The sequence below is a fragment of the Carcharodon carcharias genome, chromosome 7 (genome assembly GCF_017639515.1).
Source record: "Carcharodon carcharias isolate sCarCar2 chromosome 7, sCarCar2.pri, whole genome shotgun sequence".
In the NCBI taxonomy this organism is placed as follows: domain Eukaryota; kingdom Metazoa; phylum Chordata; class Chondrichthyes; order Lamniformes; family Lamnidae; genus Carcharodon; species Carcharodon carcharias.
In genome coordinates, this window is record NC_054473.1 from 143,416,487 (window position 1) to 143,438,871 (window position 22,385).

Below are 22,385 nucleotides of genomic sequence, written 5' to 3' on the forward strand. Positions count from 1 at the left end.
GAAGAATATTGAGGTGCCTATATGTGGACAAGAGTTATCCCACTCCTTCGCAACACCAAAAGTAGCTGAGCTATGAGAGCCCTCGCACCATAAGGAGGATTACTTAGCTCACTACCCAGCTCCTGAAGCCAACGTTCAGATGCCTTGATAGATCCCAGGGTTTTCTACAGTACACTCCAAAGAGTTGCCTGCACTATTGTGGCTTGCCACATCCTGTACAATATCCGTAGATGTTTTCAACCGAAAGAGGCAGCTGGACAAAGAAAACTCCGGTCCTGTAGCACCACTATTACTGTGGAACGGCAGCTGTCATCAATGTCATGCATGAGAGAGCAAATTGCAGATGAATGGTTCCTGAAAAACACCTATCCATGTGATCTATCCAGCTGCTGCACCAATTTTTCCAAGTGGGGGAGAAGAGGACACGGAGGCAGTAACCACCAGCTAGAAGAGCAGACAAAAAGACAACCCACAGGCTGTCACCACCAGCTAGAAGAACGGGCGACAAGAGGACCAAGAGGCAGTAACCACCTTCTAGAAGAGCTATCTAATCTAGTCCAGTTGGTGGCTCTAGTGTGGAGTGGCTGCGGCCCAAGAGAAATCAAAATGTGCCATCACAGGGAAACAGATAAGTAATTGGATGGTGAATATTTTGCTTGTTTATCTTCAAAACTAGTCTAATTTATTAGTAAATGTAAGGTTTTTAGTTGTAATAAGATTTGCTAGCAGTAAAGGCATTGGAAGTAGCAATGTTCATTAATTATATAGTAATTAAGAATAAATTAATTAACATAAGGATGGCAGGGCAGGTGATGTGGTTCAACTGCAGAATGTGCTAATTCCTGAACACCAAGGCGATCCAGGGCAAACATATCTGCAGTTAGTATCTGCGGCTTGAGGTGCTTCAGCTCAGTCATTGAGCTGCAGACACTGAGGTGCATCAGAGAGGAGGAAAGTTGCCTGGAAAGTTGTACCAGAATGCAGTCACACCATTTACAATAGGGTCTTTGATTTGATTAGTCATCAGGAACAGGAGGGTGTGACTGTGGGTGAGGCATGTAAGGGGGCCTAGAAGGTAGAAGTGGAGGACCCTCAGCTTTTGCAATTGTCCAACAGGTTAAAGGTCCTTGCAGCCTGTATGGAAGAAAGTGGTGACTGCAGGGTGGATGAGCAAACTGATATGGCACCATGGTACAGGAAGCCATTCAAGTGGGGGAAGTTAATAGGAACGTAGTGGTCGTTGGGGGCAATATAGTTAGGGAGATAGACACAGCTCTCTGTAGCTGAGAGAAGGGATCCAGAGGGCTGTGGTGGACTGCCTGCCAGGTGCCAGGGTTCAGGACACCTGCTCAGGGCTGGAGAGGAACTTGCAGTGGAAGGGGGAGGATCCAGAGGTTGTGAAACTAAGACTAGTTTTTTAAACTTAAGTAAGGGCAATTATAAGGGCATGAAGGCGGAGCTGGTAAACTGGAAAATTAGGTTGAGAGATAGGTTAGTAGAGACGCAGTGGCAGACATTTAAGGCGATATTTCAGAATACTCAGAAAAGGTACATTCCAGTGAGAAAAAGGGAAGGACACCCCATCCGTGGCTAACTAAAGCTAAAGGTAGTATCAAATTGAAAGAAAAAGCATATAATGATGAGTAGCAGGTCAGAAGGTTGGACAGAATATAATGAACAGCAAAGAATGACTTAAAGATTAATACGAAGGGAGAAATTAGAGTATAAGAGAAAGCTTGCTAGAAATATAAAAACAGTAAGAGTTTGTACAGGTATTTAAAAAAGGAAAAAGGTAAAAGGAGCATTGGTCCTCCAGAGTGTGTATGGGAAATTAATAACGGAAAATAAGGAAGTTGCAGATAAATTGAACAGATATTTTGCGCCTGTATTCACGATAGAAAATATAAAATAACAGCCCATAAATAATTGTGAATCAGGAGGTGAACAGGAGGGAGGAACTTAAAACAATTACAACCACCAGGGAAAGGGTACTGAAAATTATTAGAAATAAAAGATGACAAGTCCCCAGGTCCTAGTGGACTTCATCCTAGGATCTTAAAGTAAGTGGCTGCTGAGATAGTAGATGTATTGGTTTAAATTTTCCAAAATTCCCTACATTTTGGAAAAGTTTTATCAGATTGGAAAATAGCGAATGTGACTCCTGTATTCAAGAAACGTGGGAGACAGGAAGCAGGAAACTACAGGCCAGTTAACTTAACATCTGTTGTAGGTTAATTGCTGTAATCTATCATTAAGGAGGTTATAGCAGGGTATTCAGAAAATCACAATGCAACCAAGCAGAGTCAACATCGTTTTGTGAAAGGGAACTCATGCTCGACTAATTTCTGGGAGTTCTTTAAGAAGTAACAAACGACAAGGATAAAGGGAAACCTGTGGATATGCTATACTTGGGTTTCCAAAGGGAATTTGACACGGTTACTATGCAAAATAAGGGCTCATGATGTAGGGGGTAACATATTAGTATGGGTAGAAGATTGGTTAGCTAAGAAAAGCAGAGGGTAGGGATAAATGGGTCTTTTTCACATTGGCAAGGGGTAACGAGTGGAGTGTCACAGGGATCAGTGCTAGGGCCTCAAATATTTACAATTTATATCAATGACTTGGATGAAGGGACCAAATATATAATTGCTAAATTTGCTGATAGCACCAAGATAGGTAGGCAAGTAAGTTGTGAAAAGGAGGGCATAAGGTGTGAAGGGGACAAAAGGAGACTACAAAAGGACATAGATAGGTTAAGTGAGTGGGCAAAAATTTGGCAAATGGAGTATAACATAGGAAAATGTGAACTTGTCCATTTTGGCAGGAGGCACAGAAATGCAGCATATTATTTAAATGGAGAGAGATTGCAGATCTCTGAGGTACAGAGGGAACTGGGTGTCCTGGTACATGAATCAGGAGAAGTTACTATACTGGTACAGCAAGTGATAAGGAAGGCAAATAGAATGTTATTGTTTATTGCAAGGGGAATTGAATACAAGAGTAGGGAGGTTATGCTTCAGTTATATAGGGCATTGGCGAAGACACATCTGGAGTACAGTGTAAAGTATTGGACTCTTTATTTCAGGAAAGATATAAATACATTGAAAGCAGCTCAGAAGGTTTACTAGGTTAATATCTGGAATGGGCGGGTTGTCTTATGAGGGAAGGCTGTATCTGTTGGAGTTTAGAAGAGCGAGAAGCAACTTGATTGAAACATATAAGATCCTGCGGGATCTTGACAGGGTCAATGTGGAAAGGATGTTTCATCCTGTGGGAAAATCTAGTACTGGGGCCATTGTTTAAAAATAAGGGTTCCCCATTTAAGACAGAGATGAGAAGAAGTTTTTTTCTCTCTTGTGAGTTGTGACTCTTTGGAACACTCCTCCTCAGAAAGTGATGGCGGTAGGGTCAATTAATATTGACTAACAGGGGAGTCGAAGGTTATCAGGGGTAGGAAGAATGTTGAGTTGAGACCACAATCAAATCAGCCATGATCTTATTGAATGCTGGAACAAACTCGAGGGGCTGAATGACCTATTCTCGCTCCTAATTCGTATGTGTGTGAAACGAATGTTGGAACTCAGAACCTGGATGGGAATTTCATAGTAACCATCAAAGTTCCAAAGGTTGGTTAACATAGACTCTTGTTGTGAGGATCCAGTTACACCATCCCTGTGAGTGGTCACATACTTTAAGATAGATTCCAGAGTTGAAATACAATGCAATAGGATGTCACACATGTAGAATGTGGTCTCCTCCATACTCCGATGCACAATGTTCAAATTTTTGACAGGCCTTCCAACATCTAATATGATCACTGGTGTCCCTCAAGCACTTTTCTTTTCACAGATGTGACCCTAGAGGGACAAGCCATCAGCATAATTAGGAGAAGATAAGTGGTCTCCTGGGGTGTCTCTGCCACCAGCATCTGCTGTTGCTCTCGTGTTGTGTAGTTTGTTTTTCAGCAGGTACAGGCCCTTCTAACTTATTATGTACTGTGTGTGGTGTGAATTCCTGCTGGTGCTCAGCAGGGCTGAACATCTGACTGCCTCCTCCGGAGGGCTGATATTCTCAAGGCAGTTGCCTTCTTGAGCTTCAAAGTTGATCTTTGCTGCTGGAAAAGTAAAAAAGGACAAGAGTTAGCATGGCATTGAGAGACTTAACATGCAAAGCTTGGGCATACTGATCAAGATTTTGAAGTCAGTTGAAGGTGACATTGCTTGTGGTACATAATTTGATACAAATGATAAGCACTCACCCTACTCAGAGAAGCTATCAACCCAACCAATTGCCAATGCTGCAATGCTGTCCCACTGATCTGCAGTGCAGCCTGCTTCACCTCAATGAGGGCTATGTTTTGGTGCATCCTCCCCCCCAATTTCCCACCTTATTCTTTTCCCCCAATATTGTGCATAAGAACGTAAGAACATAGGAACAGAAGCAGGGATAGGCCATTTGGTCTTTCAGCCTGCTCTGCCATTCAACAAGACTGTGGCTGATCATCTACCTTAACTCCATTCCCCTGCCCTATTCCCATACTTCCCTCAGTACCCAAAAATTCCATAGATTGTGTCTTGGATATACTGAATGACTGAGCAGCCACAGCTCTTTGCATGAAGAAATTCCTCCTCATCTCAGTCCTAAATTGTTGGCCTCCTTATTTGGAGGCTGTGCCCTTAATTCTAGACTCTCCAGCCAGAGGAAACATCCACCTAGTTCATCTTACTAGCCTCATAAGAATTTTGCGTGTTTCAATTCTTCTAAATTTTAGAAAATATATGCCTAGCCTACACAATCTCTCCTCAGTGAGCAATCCCATCATTCCAGGAACCAGCCTAGTAAACTTTTGTAATAGGAAGTGAAAATGCTTAAAACACTCATTAGCTCTGTCAGCATCGATGGAGAGGGAAGAGATTAACATTTCAGGTCAATTAGCTTTCACTAAATCACCTTTGCTGCAATTCCTCAAGGGCAAATATGTCCTCCTTCAGGTAAGGAGGCCAAAATTCCAGAAAATACTCCAGCTGTGGCCTCAATAATGCCCTGTATAATTGTAGTAAAACTTCTTTGCACTAATACTCCAATACCATTATAGCAAAAGCCAACATACCATTAGCCTTCCTAATTGCTTGCTGTGCCTACAAGTTAACTTTCTGTAATTCATATACAACCCAGGTCCCTCCAAATGCAAACATTTCCCAGTCTCTCACCATGCAAAAAAAATTCTGCCTTTTTTCATTTTCCCTACAAAAGTGAATAATTCCACACATCCCTACATTATATTCCGCCTGCCAGGCTCTTACCCACTCACTCAATCTGGCTTCTTTGCATCCTCCTCACTGCTTGCATTCCACCTAACTTTGCATCATCAGCAAATTTGGATACGTTGCACTTGGCTCCCTCATTTAAGTCATTTATGGATTGTAAATAGCTAAGGCCTAAGTACTGGTCCTTGAAGTACCCTGCTGGTTACAGGCTGCCACCCCAAAAATGCCCTATTTATTCCTACTCTTTGCTTTCTGTCCATCAGATAATCCTCAATCCATGCTAATGTATTACCCCCAACCCCTCCCATAAGACCTAGTTTTGTGTAATAATCTTGTGTGGCGCCTTATCAAATGCTTTTTGAATATCCAAATACACAACGTTCACTAGTTCTTTATATCTATTCTACCAATTATGCCCTCAAAAAAAACCCTTAATGGATTTGTCAAACACAATTTCCCTTTCTGACCCTGCTTAACCGTATGATTTCTTATGTACCCTGTCACCACACCTTCAACAATAGATTATAGCATTTTGCATACTACTGGCTAGCCATCTTCTCAAAAGAAATTGAGAATAAATGGTTGCCTTGCCAGCAACCCTCATTACCCAAGAAATAATAAAGAAAACTGATGCTAGGCTAATTGACCCCTTCCTTCTTTTCTTAAATAACGGGGTTATGTTTGCTAACTTCCAATTCTTGGCAACTGTTTTAGAATCTACGGAATTTTGGAAGATCAAAACTAATGCATTCACAATCTCTGCGGCCACCTCTATTAAAACCCTGGGATGTAGCTCCAGGCAATTTGTTTCCGCCTAATCCCATTAATTTATCCAGTACTATTTCTTTATTTATACCGATCACCGAGTTCCTACATTCTCGCAAGGCCCTTGGTTCCTCATTATTTCTGGAATTTTTGTGTGCCTTCTGCTGTATAAGTATTTGTTTAATTTCTCTGCAATTTCCTTTATCCCCATAATAATTTCAACTGTTCTGCCTCTAACGGGCCCATGTTCATTTTCACTAATCTCTTCCTATTTACATAGCCATACAAATGTTTATAATCGGTTTTGATGCTTTCTGCAGCGGAGAAAGGTGAGAGCTATACATGACTAGTGAGAAGGCAAGTGCACACGTATGGGTCTTTTGCATGTAGTGGATAAACTGTTCGGAAGAAGCAGCAAGATATGAGGAGAATGGAGAGGTATTAGTTCTGAAGTAAGTAGTTTGAGTGCAAATTGAGGATGGAGTCAGGGGAAGAGATATAGGTTATGCAAGTGTCACCATGTGAGAAAAGCAGGTGGTTAGTGCAAACTGTGAAAGTAGCAAGCAGCAGATGGATTTTGAGAGCAAAATTGAAAGGTGATATATATTGCCTATGTGATTGGTGGTGAAAGATGTGATGTAGAGGAAGAGAGAGAAAGGACTATGACCACTCGCAACGCAACGTAAACAGAAAAGAGGAGTTAGACTCAGACTCACCTTTGCAGATCTTTTGAGGTAATTAAGTCTCTTCCTGTTATCCACATCCTTGTGGGTGATGCTCTTGCAACACTGCATCTGATACCTCTTTCCCAGCTTTCTTAACAGAACTGTTTGGCAACATCTCCCCACATTGCGGAAAAGACACATATTGCCTGGTCTTTATGTCTGCCAACAACACCTTCAGGGAGGCATCTGCAAACCTAGAAGCAACCTTCCCCTCTCATTCAAGCCACCTCCAAGGTGAAGAAACAGAATCAGAAATGGAAACAGGATTTAAATTCTGTGAATGCAACCTCCCTTTATGAGGTACATTCCCACTTTAAATATATGTCTTATGACTACTACACAACAACTGCATGAGAAAGGTGGGCAGGAAGCCTGCTGCTAACATGATCAGCCAGGCCTCACTTCACTGATATAATTGGGGTGCACTGCCTGCCTCCAATCCTGCTCTCTATTAAAATTGCAATCCATATTTAGACAGATCCTTTGCTCACAACAAATAATGCAAACCCATTTCTTTGTATTTACCACTCTTTTCAAGGCAGACACAAAAAGAATAATATACAAAAATTAAACTTGCAGGTACTTACAGTTGCTTTGTCCAAGACTTTTACAGAGCTCTCATCAGCCACACTGTGTTTCCTAAGTGCTTCCTCTAAAGTCCAAAGTGGTAGAGTCTCCCATTTCCCAAACACCACTAAGTCAATATCACTGAATAGCAGAGAATGAAAATAATAATTTTTTGGCTCAAGTTAAAAATTTAACAACAATGGAGATTTGTACTCCACAAATTTCAGCTTTACTTAGAAATAGAAGACTAAGATAACATAAAGTGAAGGCAAAATACTGATGCTGGAAATCTTAAAAAACAAAAAAATGCTGGAAAAACTCAGCAAGTCTAACAGCATCCGTGGAGAGAAAGACAGAGTTAATGTTTCGAGTCCGTATGACTCTTCTTCAGAGCTCTAAAGAGTCACACAGACTCGAAAGGTTAACTCTGTCTTTCTCTCCACAGATGCAGTCAGACCTGCTGACTTTTTCCAGCATTTTCTGTTTTTTGTTTCAGACTATAAAGTGAGGCAGGTCATGTAATTGCTAAAATTTCAAAAGAATTTAAACTTAAAGGGAAAAGGGTTCCTTTAAAAGCAAACGCACACAGATCAAGCTAGTTTGCAGTGAACGCTTCTCCAGAGTTATGTGGCATGTTTAGCATTAGTCTTTGACTAAATGACTCAGAACTGGAAAACAGCACTCTACACAGTTTTCTTTTCATGGGACATCAAAAGCCAAATCAAATTAATGCCATATATTAGAATGCAGACTCTTGGTTTCATTGCCTCCCTCCTAAATTTGAATCCCCAATCTTTTGACTCAAGAGACAAGTGTGCTACCACTGAACCAACTAAGTTCATGGATTGCTGGTTTGCACAAGGTCCAAGAGTATAAAAGGTCACACCCACATTGCTCTTACAGCTCCCACAGTCCACCCATTCAACATCCTCAGCCTTGGTTTAGTGGTGGCAACAATGCCCAAATCAGGAGGTCATGGCTACACTAGAGATGCCAGCATAAAATCTTAGCTGCAAAGCTGGGAACAGTGCACCAGAGATAGCTTCTTTTGGTTGAGACATTAAACCAAGATTCCATCTACCCTCTTAGATAAGAACAGAGGACTTAGGAACAGGAGTATGTCCTTCAAGCCTGCACCGCCATTCAACTAGATCATGGCTAATCTGGCTGTGGTCTCAGCTCCACTTTCCTGTCTGCAGCCCATAACCCTTATAGCAATATTTTTTCCAATAAGGAGACAAAAACTGTACACTGTGGTCAGTACAACTGCAGTAAAACATCCCCACTTCTTTATTCCATTCCTCTTGCAATAAATGCCAACATTCCATTTGCCTTCCTAATAATTTGCTGTACCTTCATACTAACTTTGTGATTCATTTATCAGGACACCAAGATCCCTCTGAACCAGAGTTCTGCAATCACTCTCCATTTAGATGGTATACTGCTTTTCAATTCTTCCTGCCAAAATGGACAAGTTCATATTTACCCATGTTATACTCCATCTGCCAATTTGTTGCCCACTCACCTAACCTGTCTACATCCCTTTGTAGACTTCAAACCTCCTCTTGGCAACTTACTTTCCTATCTATCTTGGTGTCATTGGCTAACTTAACTACCATACATTAGGTCCCTTCATCTAAGCTATTAATATAGATTGTAAATAGTTGGGGACTCAGCAATTATGCCTGTGGCACTGCACTAGTTACACCTTGCCAATCTGAAAAAGACCCATTTATCCCTACTCTCTGCTTCCTGTTAGCTAACCAATTCTGTATCAATGCTAATATGTAACCTTTGATGTGACACCTTATCAAAATACCTTTTGGAAATCCAAGTACACCACATCTAACGGTTCCCCTTTATCTATCGTGAATGTTACTTCATCAAGAAAACTCTAATAAACACAATTTCCCTTTCACAAAGACATGTTAGCTCTGCCTGATCACAATGTGATTTTCTAAATATCCTGCTATAACCTCCTTAATAATGAATTTTAGCACTTTCCTTATGACAAATGTTAGGCTGACTGGCCTATAGTTTCCTGCTTTTGGCCTCCCTCCTTTCTTGAATAAAGGTGTTACATAAGCTATTTTCCAATCCACTGGGACCCTTCCAGAATCTAAGGAATTTTGAAAGATTGTACCCAATGCAACTACTATCAGTGCCGCCACTTCTTTTAAGACCCTAGGGTACAAGCCATCAGGTCCTGGTGACTTGTCAGCCTTTAGGTCTAATAATTTTCCAAGCACCTTTTCACTGGTGATTGTTTTAAGTTCAAACTTGATTTTCAATTATCTTTGGGAAGTCTTCTACCATGAAAACAGACACAAAATATCTGGTCAACACCGCCGCCATTTCTTTGCTTTCCATTATCAATTCCTCAGACTCACTTTCTATAGCAACACTAGGTTTAGGTACTCTTTTTCTCTTCAAATACTTGTAGAAACTATTATGGCCAGGATTTTTCAGTCGGCGTCTGGGAGCAAGCATGACACGCCAACACGTAAAATGCCGAGCCCACCCAACGCTGGAAAAATTCAAGGCCTATATTACTAGCTAGCTTTCTCCCATGCTCTGCTTTCTGCCTCTATCATCTTTTAGTCATTGATTGGTTTTTGAAGTCTGTCCAATCCTCTGACCTGCCACTAATCTTAACAGATTTGTACAGTGTTTCTTTCAATTTAATACTATCCTTGGCTTCCTTATTTAGCCATAGATGATGCATCCTTCCCAAAGAGCCTTTCTGACTGGGGTAAATCTTTGCTGAGAGTTATTAAATATCTCCTTAAAAGTTTGCTACTGCAACTCTATTGTCCTACCTTTTAACCTAGTTTCCCAATTCATCTTAGCCAGGTCTTCCTTCGTACCCTCATAGTTGCCTTTGTTTAGGTTTAAAACACTAGCCATGGACCCACACTTCTCGCTTTCAAACTGAACATGAAATTCTATCATGTTGTGATCGCTGTCACTTAGAGGCTCCTTTACCACAAGGTTAATCCTGTCTCATTGCACATTACTCAGTTCTAGGATAGCCTGCTCCCTGGTTGGATCTTGAACATACTGCTGAGAAATTATCCCCAAAACACTATGTACTCATTTACATGTCGAATGAAGTCACCCATGATTATTGCGGTACCTTTTTTTACATGCCTCATTTAGTGCTTCCTGCATGCTCTGCCCTACAGTGTAACTACTGTTAGGGGGCCTATAAATGACTCCCACAAGTGATCTCTTCCCTTTACTATTTCTTATCTCTACCCAAAGTGATTCTACATCCTGATCTTTCAAGCCAAGGTCATCTCTCGGTGCTAAACTAATGCCATCCTTAATTAACCGAGCTACCCTGCCACCCTTTCCCAGCTTCCTGTCACTTCGATATGTCAAATACTCTTCAACATTTAGAGCGCAAAACACCCATTACACTATTTGAAGAGCTAGCAAAGGTGTTCTAGACAACATTTATAAATCAAGCGCCGCCACAAACACACCAATTGGTCTTTTATCGCACTGCTATTTACAGGATATTGCATGCATATTGGCTGTCATTTTCACACATTTCACTACTCTTCAAAAGTACCTAATTGGATGTGAAGCACTTTGCAATATCCCAAGGTTGTGAAAGATGCTACATAAATGCAAATTTTTCTTTTCCCCCTCAAAAGGGTTTCCACTCCCTAAATGTATAGATCGTGTGACAAAAAGCAACGTGAGATTTCTTAAAAGCAGTCAATGTGTTGTCATAATGTATTCATCCTTCAAAATCAGGTCCTTCCCAACCTCGAGGAAGATAATCATGCAACTCAATGGCTTGTGGGGAAATAAGATGCTCCCATGGATAATGGTCGCACTAAGAGTTGCCTGAACGGCAGCACAAGAGCACTACAACTCATATACCTCTATTAAAATAACCATCAAGAGGACCACTGAAGTCTTGAAGGGGCAGAGCTGTATGTCCCAGATTGTGTATCCAGTATAGTTGTATGTTGTGCCTGACAAAAATTTGGACAAAAGCTACTGGATTTGGGACATTGCTAGCAAGGTGGGTCTCACTGCTTTAGAGGCACAAGTACGTGGAAGAGTGCATCACCATGACCTGCACCACTCCCTTTGCTCCTCAGTTACTGCAGCAGAGGGACAAAGCAAAATTGATCACTTCAGCTTTCTTTCTGTACAACACAATCACCTGCAACCACTGCCTTCAGTTCCACACCCCCCCACCCACCTTCAAAAAACCCAAATACCACCCTTCTTCCAAGTTTAACCTGTGGGGGCAGGTGCAGGTAGCTAGATGGGAGGCCGCCTACTGGATTTAATGAGCCTCCCCCAGCCTTCAGGCCCGCTGGTGAGGGAGCATAAATCCATTGCTTGGTCTTCACTTCCTGTGTGCAACACCACAGCAATCAGGTAGTTATATATTAAATTCAATACACGGGACATGAGCCAGATTGAAAACTCATTGCAAGTATCAGCAATATCTGTTATTTCTATAGGCAACACTATGATATTTATATTTTAATGTTAAAGGTGCCATGCTGTGTGATACAATAGTTGTGATTTTGTGACTACATTCTCCTCCAATCTTCCCCCATCACCCCCTACATGTACAATCTAGTCAGCTTGTTCTTGCAAATCTCTCAAAATGCCTTCTGAACACTGTCAGTATGTAACTACGATTTTCAATGTCCAAAATAAAGGTTTAAACAAAGTTAAAGATAGCAAAATTACATATTTCACAATAACATGATTACATTTATTCACTGAACTGTTGTTTGTGTCTATTAATGACTTCAATAAAGTATTTCCTTAAAGGCATTTGCCAGACAACACATTCAAGACTCAGTGCTCAGGTTCATCTTCCATGGTACTGCCAAAACCAAGACTCCCCCCTCCAACGTGAGACCCAATCAGAGGACCCTCACAGCTGCTCCTTTCCATTCTGGTAATTGCCAGGATTTCCAAACCATTTGTACAAAACCCCAGGACTATCTCGGGTATTGCCAAAATACAACAGTCCCCAAGAATAAACCCTATTCCTTCTCCCTAGCACTGCTCAGTAGAAGGCATCTATTCCTAACTGACACATTGTGCATAGCATCCTGCTAATTATTCTTGTTATCCTACAGGATTTTAAGACCGGCATAAGCAATGGAATAAAATATTTAAGGCCACTGATTTACAGTTTTCATAATAATGGGCAGGGTTGTGGAATTAAATCCCCAAAGCATCAGTAAAATCTCCCAGGATACCATTTAGTAAAAATTGAATTTACCTCAGCATAAAGATTCATATTATAAAACCACAAATCTTCCGATCACATGAGCAATGTCACGGGAATTCAAACAAAATTAAGACTTACAACTGCTTGGGATTCCTGTGTCACTATTTGTCTTGCCTGAACGATATCCGCACATAACCAGAAGCTAAGCTATACAAATGTACCATCACACTTATCTTAAACTCCCGAACAGTAACTGGTGCCACCACCTTTCTAAATTTGCAGCTGAGCAATATCAGCAAATAAATAAATACATTTAATAAAAGTAAAATACTGCAGATGCTGGAGATCCAAAATGAAAACAAAGTGGTGGAAAACCTCAAGTCTGGCAGCATCTGTGGGGAGAGAAACAGGGTTAACATTTTATGTTCAATAGGACTCTTCTTCAGAAGACTCTGTTCCGAAGAGGAGACACATTGGACTTGAAACATTAACCGTTTCTGCCTCCACAGATGCTGCCAAACCTATAAATAATTTATTTGTGGCGGTGTAAAATATCAACGACTGTTTCCCACAGGTCTTCAAGAGACCCCATTTTCAGTTTGCCTGGCAGAAAAAATTCATTGAAACCAATTTCTGTACTACCTGCTTTTGATAAGTTTGCTTTTGAAATAGTCACCCACACTGCTCCTGCAGAATTAAAATATTCAGCCTTTGCTGATCCTGTAATAGCTACTGCCAAATTTTTTAGGTTTTAACTTTACTGTAGAAGGTGAGGTTACTCAGTATATCAACGATACACTTATTTATAACTATTTGCTGCAATGCGCTATAGTGTGCAGTGTGTAATCAGGGCCACTAATTTATGGTGACTAGGTCAAGTCCTGCTCTGCCAGATCAAAGTGACAGGAAAACCCAAGTGCAATACAGCAAGTGCAAGCTATATGCATACTTCTTCCAAGCATCACATTTACTTAATGCAACATAACAGAATACAATTTATTCGGCCATTGTAAATCTTTGGCCAGATATATTAAGCATTACATGACACCCCTAATATAGGGGTGTACAGCAAGTAATTAGGGATGCAAATAGAATGTTGGGCTTTATTGCAAGAGACTTAAGAGTATAAAGTAAAGAAAAGTTTGGTATAACTGCACCAGCTGTTGGGGAATTTGCAAATATATTAAAAGTATTATATTTAGCATGCACTTCCTGTAACACAAACAGTTTTCCAGTTGACCTGTATGAACAGAATTTGACTTAGACACCATAAACTAATGGCTTTGAATATACAATGTATATAACATTGCTTTGCACCAGTTAGTTATAAAAGAGTGATCACTGATTCAATGTGAGTAACCTCACAAGACACCTAATATATTTTATTTTCCGCTCTGTTCTCCATCTCAAGCTTAGACTTATTGTTCACAGCCTCAATGCTTTTTCCCTACCCAAAATAGGCTTCCAACCTCACATGCATTTCATTACAAAAATCCCCAATTTCCACCTCTCTAATGTCACCAGCCTCCATCCCTACCTCAACCCATCTACCTCTGAAAATCTCACACGCTTTTGTCACCTCCACACTCTCCATCAATGGTCAACTTCCATAAATTTTATCTCATCCATAATTCTGAGCCCCGTTTCCTCTATTGGACCAAGTTCTGCTCACCGATCACTTCTGCTCCCACTGCCCTACATTGGTCTCCCAAGTTTCAAAATTAAAATTCTTATTCTTGTATTTAAATTCCTCCATGACATCATCCTTTCTATTATCAGACACTCACTGCAGCCCTACAACAACAAACTTTTGTTCCTTCTGAACCTGTCCGTCTTTGCAGACTCGCACCAATGGAAGCCATGCCTTGACCTGCTTAAGACCCACTCTCCGTTCTTCAAGACCCTAGATAAAATTCACCTCTATCTCCGACTTTTTAGTCACCTCACTGAATCCATCCTTTTTTGGTATGGCATATATTTTCTGATGATTCTGTGATGCACCTTGGAACATTGCTCTATGTGCTTTAGCAACACAAGTTGTCTTTAAAACAAACTCAACTGAGCAATAAGCTCCTGAATGATCAGTGAGTTTATCCAATAAGCAGTCTTAAAATACACATCACAGCATCACAGGTTGAAACAGAGCGTGTTTGCTGAGTCAGCTGATCTCAGCCAGGGTAACTGCTGGAATCCCCAGAAGGGAGGTCAAAAAGTCAATGGGAAGGATACTGATTCCTACCCAGGACACTCTGCTGACAGTAAACAGTGGCAAGATTAGACTTGACTCTGATGTGCCACAGAGTCTAGTGACAGACCATCAAGTCTGACAACATAAGAAACAGCTAGAGTAGGCCATTCGGCCCTTGAGCCTGCTCTGCCATTCAGTAAGGACATGGTTGATCTGGTCGTGGCCTCAGCTCCACTTTCTTATGTCCCCCCATAACCTTCGACTGTCTTGGAGATCAAAAATCTTTTTAAACCAGCCTTGAATATATTCAATGACTCAGCTGCCAGTGTTCTCTGGGATAGAGAATTCCAAACCCTCAGAAGAAAGTACTACTCATCTCCGTCTTAAGTGGATCTTTTCTTCTGAAACCATGAGGGAGAGTCATCTGTTTCCTAGATGATCCAGAAGATCATCTCTCATTTTTCTAAACTCCAATACACCCAACCCACTCCACCTTTCCTCATAAGACAACCCATCAACCCAGGAATCAACCTATTGAACCTTATCTGGACTGTCTCCAATGCACGCATATCCGTCTTCAAATAAGGAGGCCAAAACTGTATACAGTATCCTGGATGTGGTCTCACCAATGCCCTGTATAGTTGAGGCAAGACTTCCCTACTTTTATATTCCATCCGCCTTGCGATAAAGGTCATTCCTAAATACTTGCTGTACCTGCATGCTAACTTTTTGTGATTCATGTATGAGACACCCAGGTCCCTCTATATTACAGCATTCTATAGTCTTTCTCCATTTAAATAATATTTTGCTTTTCTATTCTTCCTGCCAAAGTGGACATTCTCACATTCTCTCACCTTATATTCCATCTTCCAAAATTTTACCCATTCTCTGAACCTATCTATATCTTTTTGCAGACTCAGTGTCCTCCTCACAACATGCTTTCCTACTTATCTTTGTATCTTCAGCAATTTGGCTATAATACACTCTGTCTCTTCACCTAAGTCATTAACTGCTGAAAAAAGACATGTCAAAGCTTTTCGTCTTGCACTCGTCAGGACACTTTGCAAGAATACCAGTATAAGGGGAAAACAACAATTTATACTGTATGTGAAGAGAGTGCTGATTGGTTGGCAAGTGGCATTACCGTGAAGAATGCACCAGTGATGGTGACTGACAGTTAACTGCCAAGCATTGTTTGCAGCTATTCATTAACTCATTCCTCAGGGCAATGCCTTGACCAATCAGGGTCAAGCTGCCTGGTTTTATTTTCAAATAATGCTGGCCGGTTAACTGTCAGGACAAAAAGCTTAGATTCAGCAATATTCAAGTTCTGTGCTGCCAAATGACTATAAGTCATTAGTGTTGATAATAAATAGTTGAGGCCCCAGTGCTGAGTCCTTTGGTACCCCACTAATTACAGTTTACCAATGTGAAAATTACCCATTTATCCAGCGTTTCTGTTAGTTAGCCAATCGTCTATCCCTAACACTATGAACTCGAATGCATTTTGGAAATCCAAATACACTACATCTACTGGTTCCCCTTATCTACGCTACTTATTACATCCTCAACAAACCCTAATAAATCTGTCAAACACAATTTCTCTTTCACAAAACCATGCTTTCTCTGCTTGATCGCACTGAGATTTTCTAAATGTCCTGTTACTACTCCAGTTATAAAGATTCCAGAATATTGGTCATTTGGACTCGGTACTAGAAGGTGGCCAACACCTGTGGAATTACATCCAGGCGAGCAAAGGGAAGGGAAAGGGGTAGAGAAAGATGAAAAAGTAACCTAAAATATAAAGAATACACACTAGGATTGAAGTTATACACAAAATAAATTTACTTGACTCTATTAATGTTAGAAATACCACAGAAGCAAGTTACGTTATTGCTAAAGAATGATTCAGTATGCAAAAAAGTCCCCTACATGCACAAGTTTATTTTTTCAGTTTTGAAAAGTTACATGTAATATTGAAACAGTCTTTACATGTTCTTATCACAGTCATTTGAAAGGGAATGACAAATGATACAAAATCTAGAGTTACGTCAATAAATTTTTTTAACATTGATTCATGGGATGTCGCTGGCTAGACCAACATTTATTGCCCAGCTCTAATTGCCCTTGTTCAGAGGGAATTTAAGAGTCAACACATTGCTGTGGATCTGGAGTCACACGTAGGCCAGACCAGGTAAGGACAGCAGATTTCCTTTCCGAAAGAACATTAGTGAACCGAGTGGGGTTTTACGACAATCGGCAATGGTTTTGTCTTTTAAAATCAGACTTTTAATTGCAGATTTTTATTGAATTCAAATCTGCCATGGTGGTATTCAAACCCGGGTCCCCAGAGCATTGCCCTAGGTCTCTGGAATACCAGTCCAGTGACAATACCACTATGGTAGTTGCTGAAATCTGAACCAATACAATGTCTCTATATTTCATAAGAAGTTCAGACAACAGCCTGATAAGAGGCATATGAATTTATCACAAATTCATGCAAATATATTACATTGCTACTTGTATTTTCCAAATATTACCTTGTTGGCAAGTATAAACCAGTGCTAAAACTTCCGAATATCTGCACCTGAAATATAATTTATTTAGCATCAGTTAAATGGTGCACACATCAGGAACACATTTCAATTAGAATCACAGTAAAACCAATTGCCACTAACTACATAATTTGTTGGCATTTACTGCCCACTAGTGGCTACAAGAGAATTTTGAACGGTTTTATTTATATAATATATAGAATTGCAAAACAAATTCATTAAGAGACAAAAAGTGGCTCAAGATCATGGAGACATTTTCTAGTGGTGCTTCCTACATATGCTAAATTACAAAATACACCATGGACTCACCGGCATAAAGTAACAAACATGTACCATGAGCGACATTTGCTGTATGTCTAACAAAATTAAGCGAGCCGGGAGGTGAAAGATATTCATCAGCAAGTTAAAGAAAAGTTTTCAATTGTACATTAAGGGTTCAACAGATTTTCTTTCAAATCAATAAAAGCTCATCACCGCTATCTTTGAACCCGATTTCTGATGCCCTTGATAAAAAATAATGCCTCTACTCAGTACTTACATCTGCGCTGGGCCAGAGTTCTTTGATGACATTTTCTATCCTTTCAACAACCTCCATTCGCATTTTTTCCTCTTCATGTTTGGGTGAAATGTAGTTGTAGAAGTCAATAATTTCTTCATGAAGTCTGAAATGTTTAAAACAATTATTTTTAAATATTAACTGCTACTGCAATACAACCTTAAAAACAATTTTCTAAAAATATTTACAAAGTTAACAGAAGTAGTGTTTGGCACGAAAGAGGAAGCCTAACGACTTCAAGGCAGATTTGGTCCTAATCCCATATCCATGTATCCCTTCATCCTTCAAGAGTAATCTACTCTTAAATGTGGACATGATCTCTGCTTCAATCTTGAAATCTAGAATATTCCACAGCATTACAACATTACAGAGATGGAGTGGCATGGGCATTTGAGCCATTGAGTACATGCAGTTCGCAATGACGACGGGAGAAGGTGCACTGTCTTAAATTAATTGTCTGAGAAGACTAGCAGAAGCCCATGTGGTAGGCTAGTGAGTCAAAGGAATGATTGTAAATTAAGATGGTGGCTCAAGTTTTTAATGACGTTTTCCTTTGCATAACAGAGGTTATACCGAGGGCTCTTTTCCCTAGAAAAGAGATTGAGGGGTGACCTGAAGAAGGCTTTCAAGATTCTGATTGGGTTTGATAGGGTAGACCTAGCAATGTTTCCACTTGTGGGCAAGGCCAGAACTAGAAACCACAAGGTTATTAGAAGAGCTCACTAACATTTGAGACAGCTCCCTCAGAACCAAGTTCAGTGAAATACTATCTTGGTGCGAGTCCTTTGATGAACACAGCACTGCTTCTTCTGCAGCACTTAGTGGGGTTGGATTTTCAACAATGCCATTAATGAATAAGTATCAAGCCAGGATGAACATTGACCATGACTTGCATGTGTGCTTGTCAAAGATACCTACAACTCATGACAGAACTATTGCTCAGCACCAACAATTTACTCTTAAGCAAAAAGAATTAATTATATAATTTTTATGCAGTAAAAATACTTGTGTTACAGGGGCCCGTGGAATTTTTATAACATGGTGAGGTGGAGCAGCTACATTCTAGATAACCAGGCTGTGAAAGATGGAACTAGAGCCTAGTCTTTATAAACTTAGCTTTCTATTTGCAGCAACAGACTTCCATAAACATGCAGCTCGAAACCTAACCAACACAGTATCAGTCTGCTAAATACGATTAAACATCCAATTAATATTAACAGGACAAGAGCCTCAGCAGAAAAAATGGTGAGAAACCCTGGTCTATGGCAAGGGCACAGGGTTTGCACATGCAATATCTCCTACAATCGCCTGATTACCAACATATTACTATCAAACCCTACTCTATTGATATGGCATTTCAACTTCCCATGGTTATTTCATGTCCCTCACGTAAGTGCTAACACAAAATCTTAGCAAAACGTATTTCCCCAGCAAATCATTTTACTCCTGTCATACTGCAATGACATTGGTGGTACTCTTGTTAAATCTGTTTTTAAGCCAAAACACTTCCTTTCACATGGACAGCAACAAAGTTGTATGCAGAATAATAAATTTTGAATACCCGCACAATACTACCAATACGATTAGCTTGGTAAAGCACCACAACACCCTATTTTTAATTTAAACTACTTGTTTTTGTATAAGTTCCCTTACATAAATAGGAGGAATCTATCTTACACAGCACATCAGTGTTCAAGGGGTTACACCACTTAGGTAGTTCACAACTTCAATTATGCAGTCAGCTTTTGAACATCTTCAAATACCCAGCAATGATGTTCGTAGACATATGATATCAGGTGGCCTGCTCCATTTTTCAACAAGGAAACGGAAAACAATGGATCACTATGAAAGGCAAAACCTTAAGTAACAATTTTGAAATAAGTATTGAAGGACAGGCAGAGCCAGCAAAGGAATTACAGATTCCAACAATGACCCAATCAGAATTGGGAACTCAGCAAGCAAACCCACAACCAGCTATTTTATGTATAACCCTGGCCAAGCCACATTAGCATCTGCACTTCTAAAGTATTAATTTAATTTAATTTCCTTCTCAATTCAAATGCAAGACAACAAACCATTCATCACAATCATGCAATTGAGTAGTATTTTCATACATTAGAATTGAAAACAGTATTTCAACAAAGCTTACATTTAATTTTTCATCTCCTGCGAGAATAGTGGTTAAAAATTACTTTGGTGACTTAATCCATTATAGCATGTTTCCACCTATGCCAAGGAGCATGCATAACTATGTGCATGCAGATTTATGCATTTACAGAGGGAGAAGTCAAGTTCCCAATGTTTACAGGCATTCTAAACTATGTCATTTCTTCTTCCCAATTCTTTGGTTTCCTTGCCTTTTCAAGTTATCACTTATTTCTTATAAGGTACTATAGTCTGTGTCTCTCTCTTAATTGCATGTATGGAATCTTACATCCATTTAGTTTATCACTGCAGTGTATTAAAGCAAATATACGCTCAATTTAAATTAGTTTTTAATTCAATGATTCTCAGAATGCAAAAAAAAGCAAATACTGAGTAAAGCACAAATTTTTAGCCAAATGTTTTCATTTTTATTGCTGGATTCTTGTCAGATCAATAAGGATTTGATTAAAGTTGGTAAATCAAAGGATCCATATGATATATGCAAATAGGAATAGGGCATGGCCAATTTTCCTGCATAAACATATTTAGCCAAAAGCCAATGTTTGGACAGGTGATGTTGGGGAGAGGTGCAGACAGACTCAATATTGAACATAAATGATTCCCTTTTTGCCTCTCCCAGAGACACCTGCCACACAATGGATTGGCTTTACCAAAATAGAGCTTCTGGTGTCTCTGAAGAGTCGCCAATATAAGCTACATCATGGGAGCCCCTGATTTGTGACTGACAAAAATGGAGAAGGTTCATTCAGGAAAGCAGATCACACATTGGACTTATCAGCCATCTCAGAAGTCACTGAACCAGAATGGAAGCAAGTCATCCTCGAACCCAAGGGACTGCCTAAGAAGAGCAAACAACACAGGATACCAGCAGGATCAGGTCCTAGCTTAAACAAAAACAGAATTACCTGGAAAAACTCAGCAGGTCTGGCAGCATCGGCGGAGAAGAAAAGAGTTGACCTTTCGAGTCCTCACGACCCTTCGACAGAACTTGAGATCGAGTCCAAGAAAGAGTTGAAATATAAGCTGGTTTAAGGTGTGTGTGTGTGTGTGTGTGTGTGTGTGTGTGTGTGTGTGGGGGGGGGGGGGGGGGGGGGGGAAGAGGAGAGAGAGAGAGAGAAGTGGGGGGGGGTGGTGTGGTTAATTACACCAACCCCCTCCACTTCTCTCTCTCTCCGCCCACCCAAACCCCCCCCCCAAACACCTTAAACCAGCTTATATTTCAACTCTTTCTTGGACTCGAACTCAAGTTCTGTCGAAGGGTCATGAGGACTCGAAACGTCAACTCTTTTCTTCTCCGCCGAAGCTGCCAGACCTGCTGAGTTTTTCCAGGTAATTCTGTTTTTGTTTTGGATTTCCAGCATCCGCAGGTCCTAGCTTCATTTGCACTCATTCCTTGGATTTAGAGATCTGCCTGGATTTCTTCACTTATGATCTTCCAACAAATTCTCTTCCCATCTCACATGAAGGCTTACATGGCACTTCACCAAAGTGGCTACTATTCACCTGTAATCCGAAGCAGGGAGTAAAAGTGCTGCCCATGTCCTAAACATAGAAAATTTACAGCACAGAAAGACCTTTCTGCTCATATTCATACCAGCCCAAAAAAACAATCTAGCCTTATCCCACTTTCCAGATCATACACAGTATGCAGCCCCATAGATTACAGCACTTAAGAATGCATTTAAAAGAAGAACTTGGATATGCAATGAGCATTTTAGCCTTTACCACCCCTTCAGGCAATGAGTTCCAGGTCCCCCATCGCCCTCTGGAGGGGGAAAAAAAATCTCAACTCCCCTCTAATCCTTCTGCCAATTACTAGAAACCTGTGCCCCTGGTTACTGACCTCTCTGTTAATCGATATCAATTTTATATAGGCCCCTTAATTAACTCTTCCCGCAGGCTCCTTTGCTCCAAAGAAAACAATCCCAGCCTATCCAACCTTTCCTCACAGCTGAAATTCTCCAGTTCTGGCAACATCCTCATAAATCTTCTTTGTACCCTCTCTAGTGCGATCACCAGAACTGTACACAATACTTGATGTGGCCTAATTAGTATTCCAGCACAGACCTCCTTGCTCCTATATACCATGCCTCAGCTAATGAACTGTCTAACATGCCTTCTTAACTACCTTATCTGCCCATTGTACAACTTTCATGCACTCCAAGGCTCCTCTACATTTATTGTATATTCCCTTGCCTTGCTTGTCCTCCCCCAATGCGTTACCCCACATTTCTCCAGATTGCATTCCATGTTTCTGCCTGTGTGACAAATCCATTGATATCTTCCTGCCATCTTCAGGGTTATAGCCTACTAGCAATCAATATTTGTACCATCTGCAAACCTCTTAACCACATCTCTAAATGATTGATATGTATCAC

The 22,385-nt window shown here is 40.4% G+C and overlaps 1 protein-coding gene across 1 annotated transcript in view; it reads right to left on the minus strand.

Moving 5' to 3' along the window:
* tent4b (terminal nucleotidyltransferase 4B) overlaps positions 1 to 22,385 on the minus strand; it is a 70,644-nt gene that overhangs the window by 26,222 nt on the left and 22,037 nt on the right. The window contains exons 2-4 of the mRNA XM_041191146.1: positions 17,824 to 17,947; positions 17,271 to 17,317; positions 7,345 to 7,465 (exon numbers count right to left, since the gene is read on the minus strand). Of these exons, the coding sequence (XP_041047080.1) occupies positions 7,345 to 7,465; positions 17,271 to 17,317; positions 17,824 to 17,947 (292 nt within the window). The remainder of the gene's footprint in view (positions 1 to 7,344; positions 7,466 to 17,270; positions 17,318 to 17,823; positions 17,948 to 22,385) is intronic.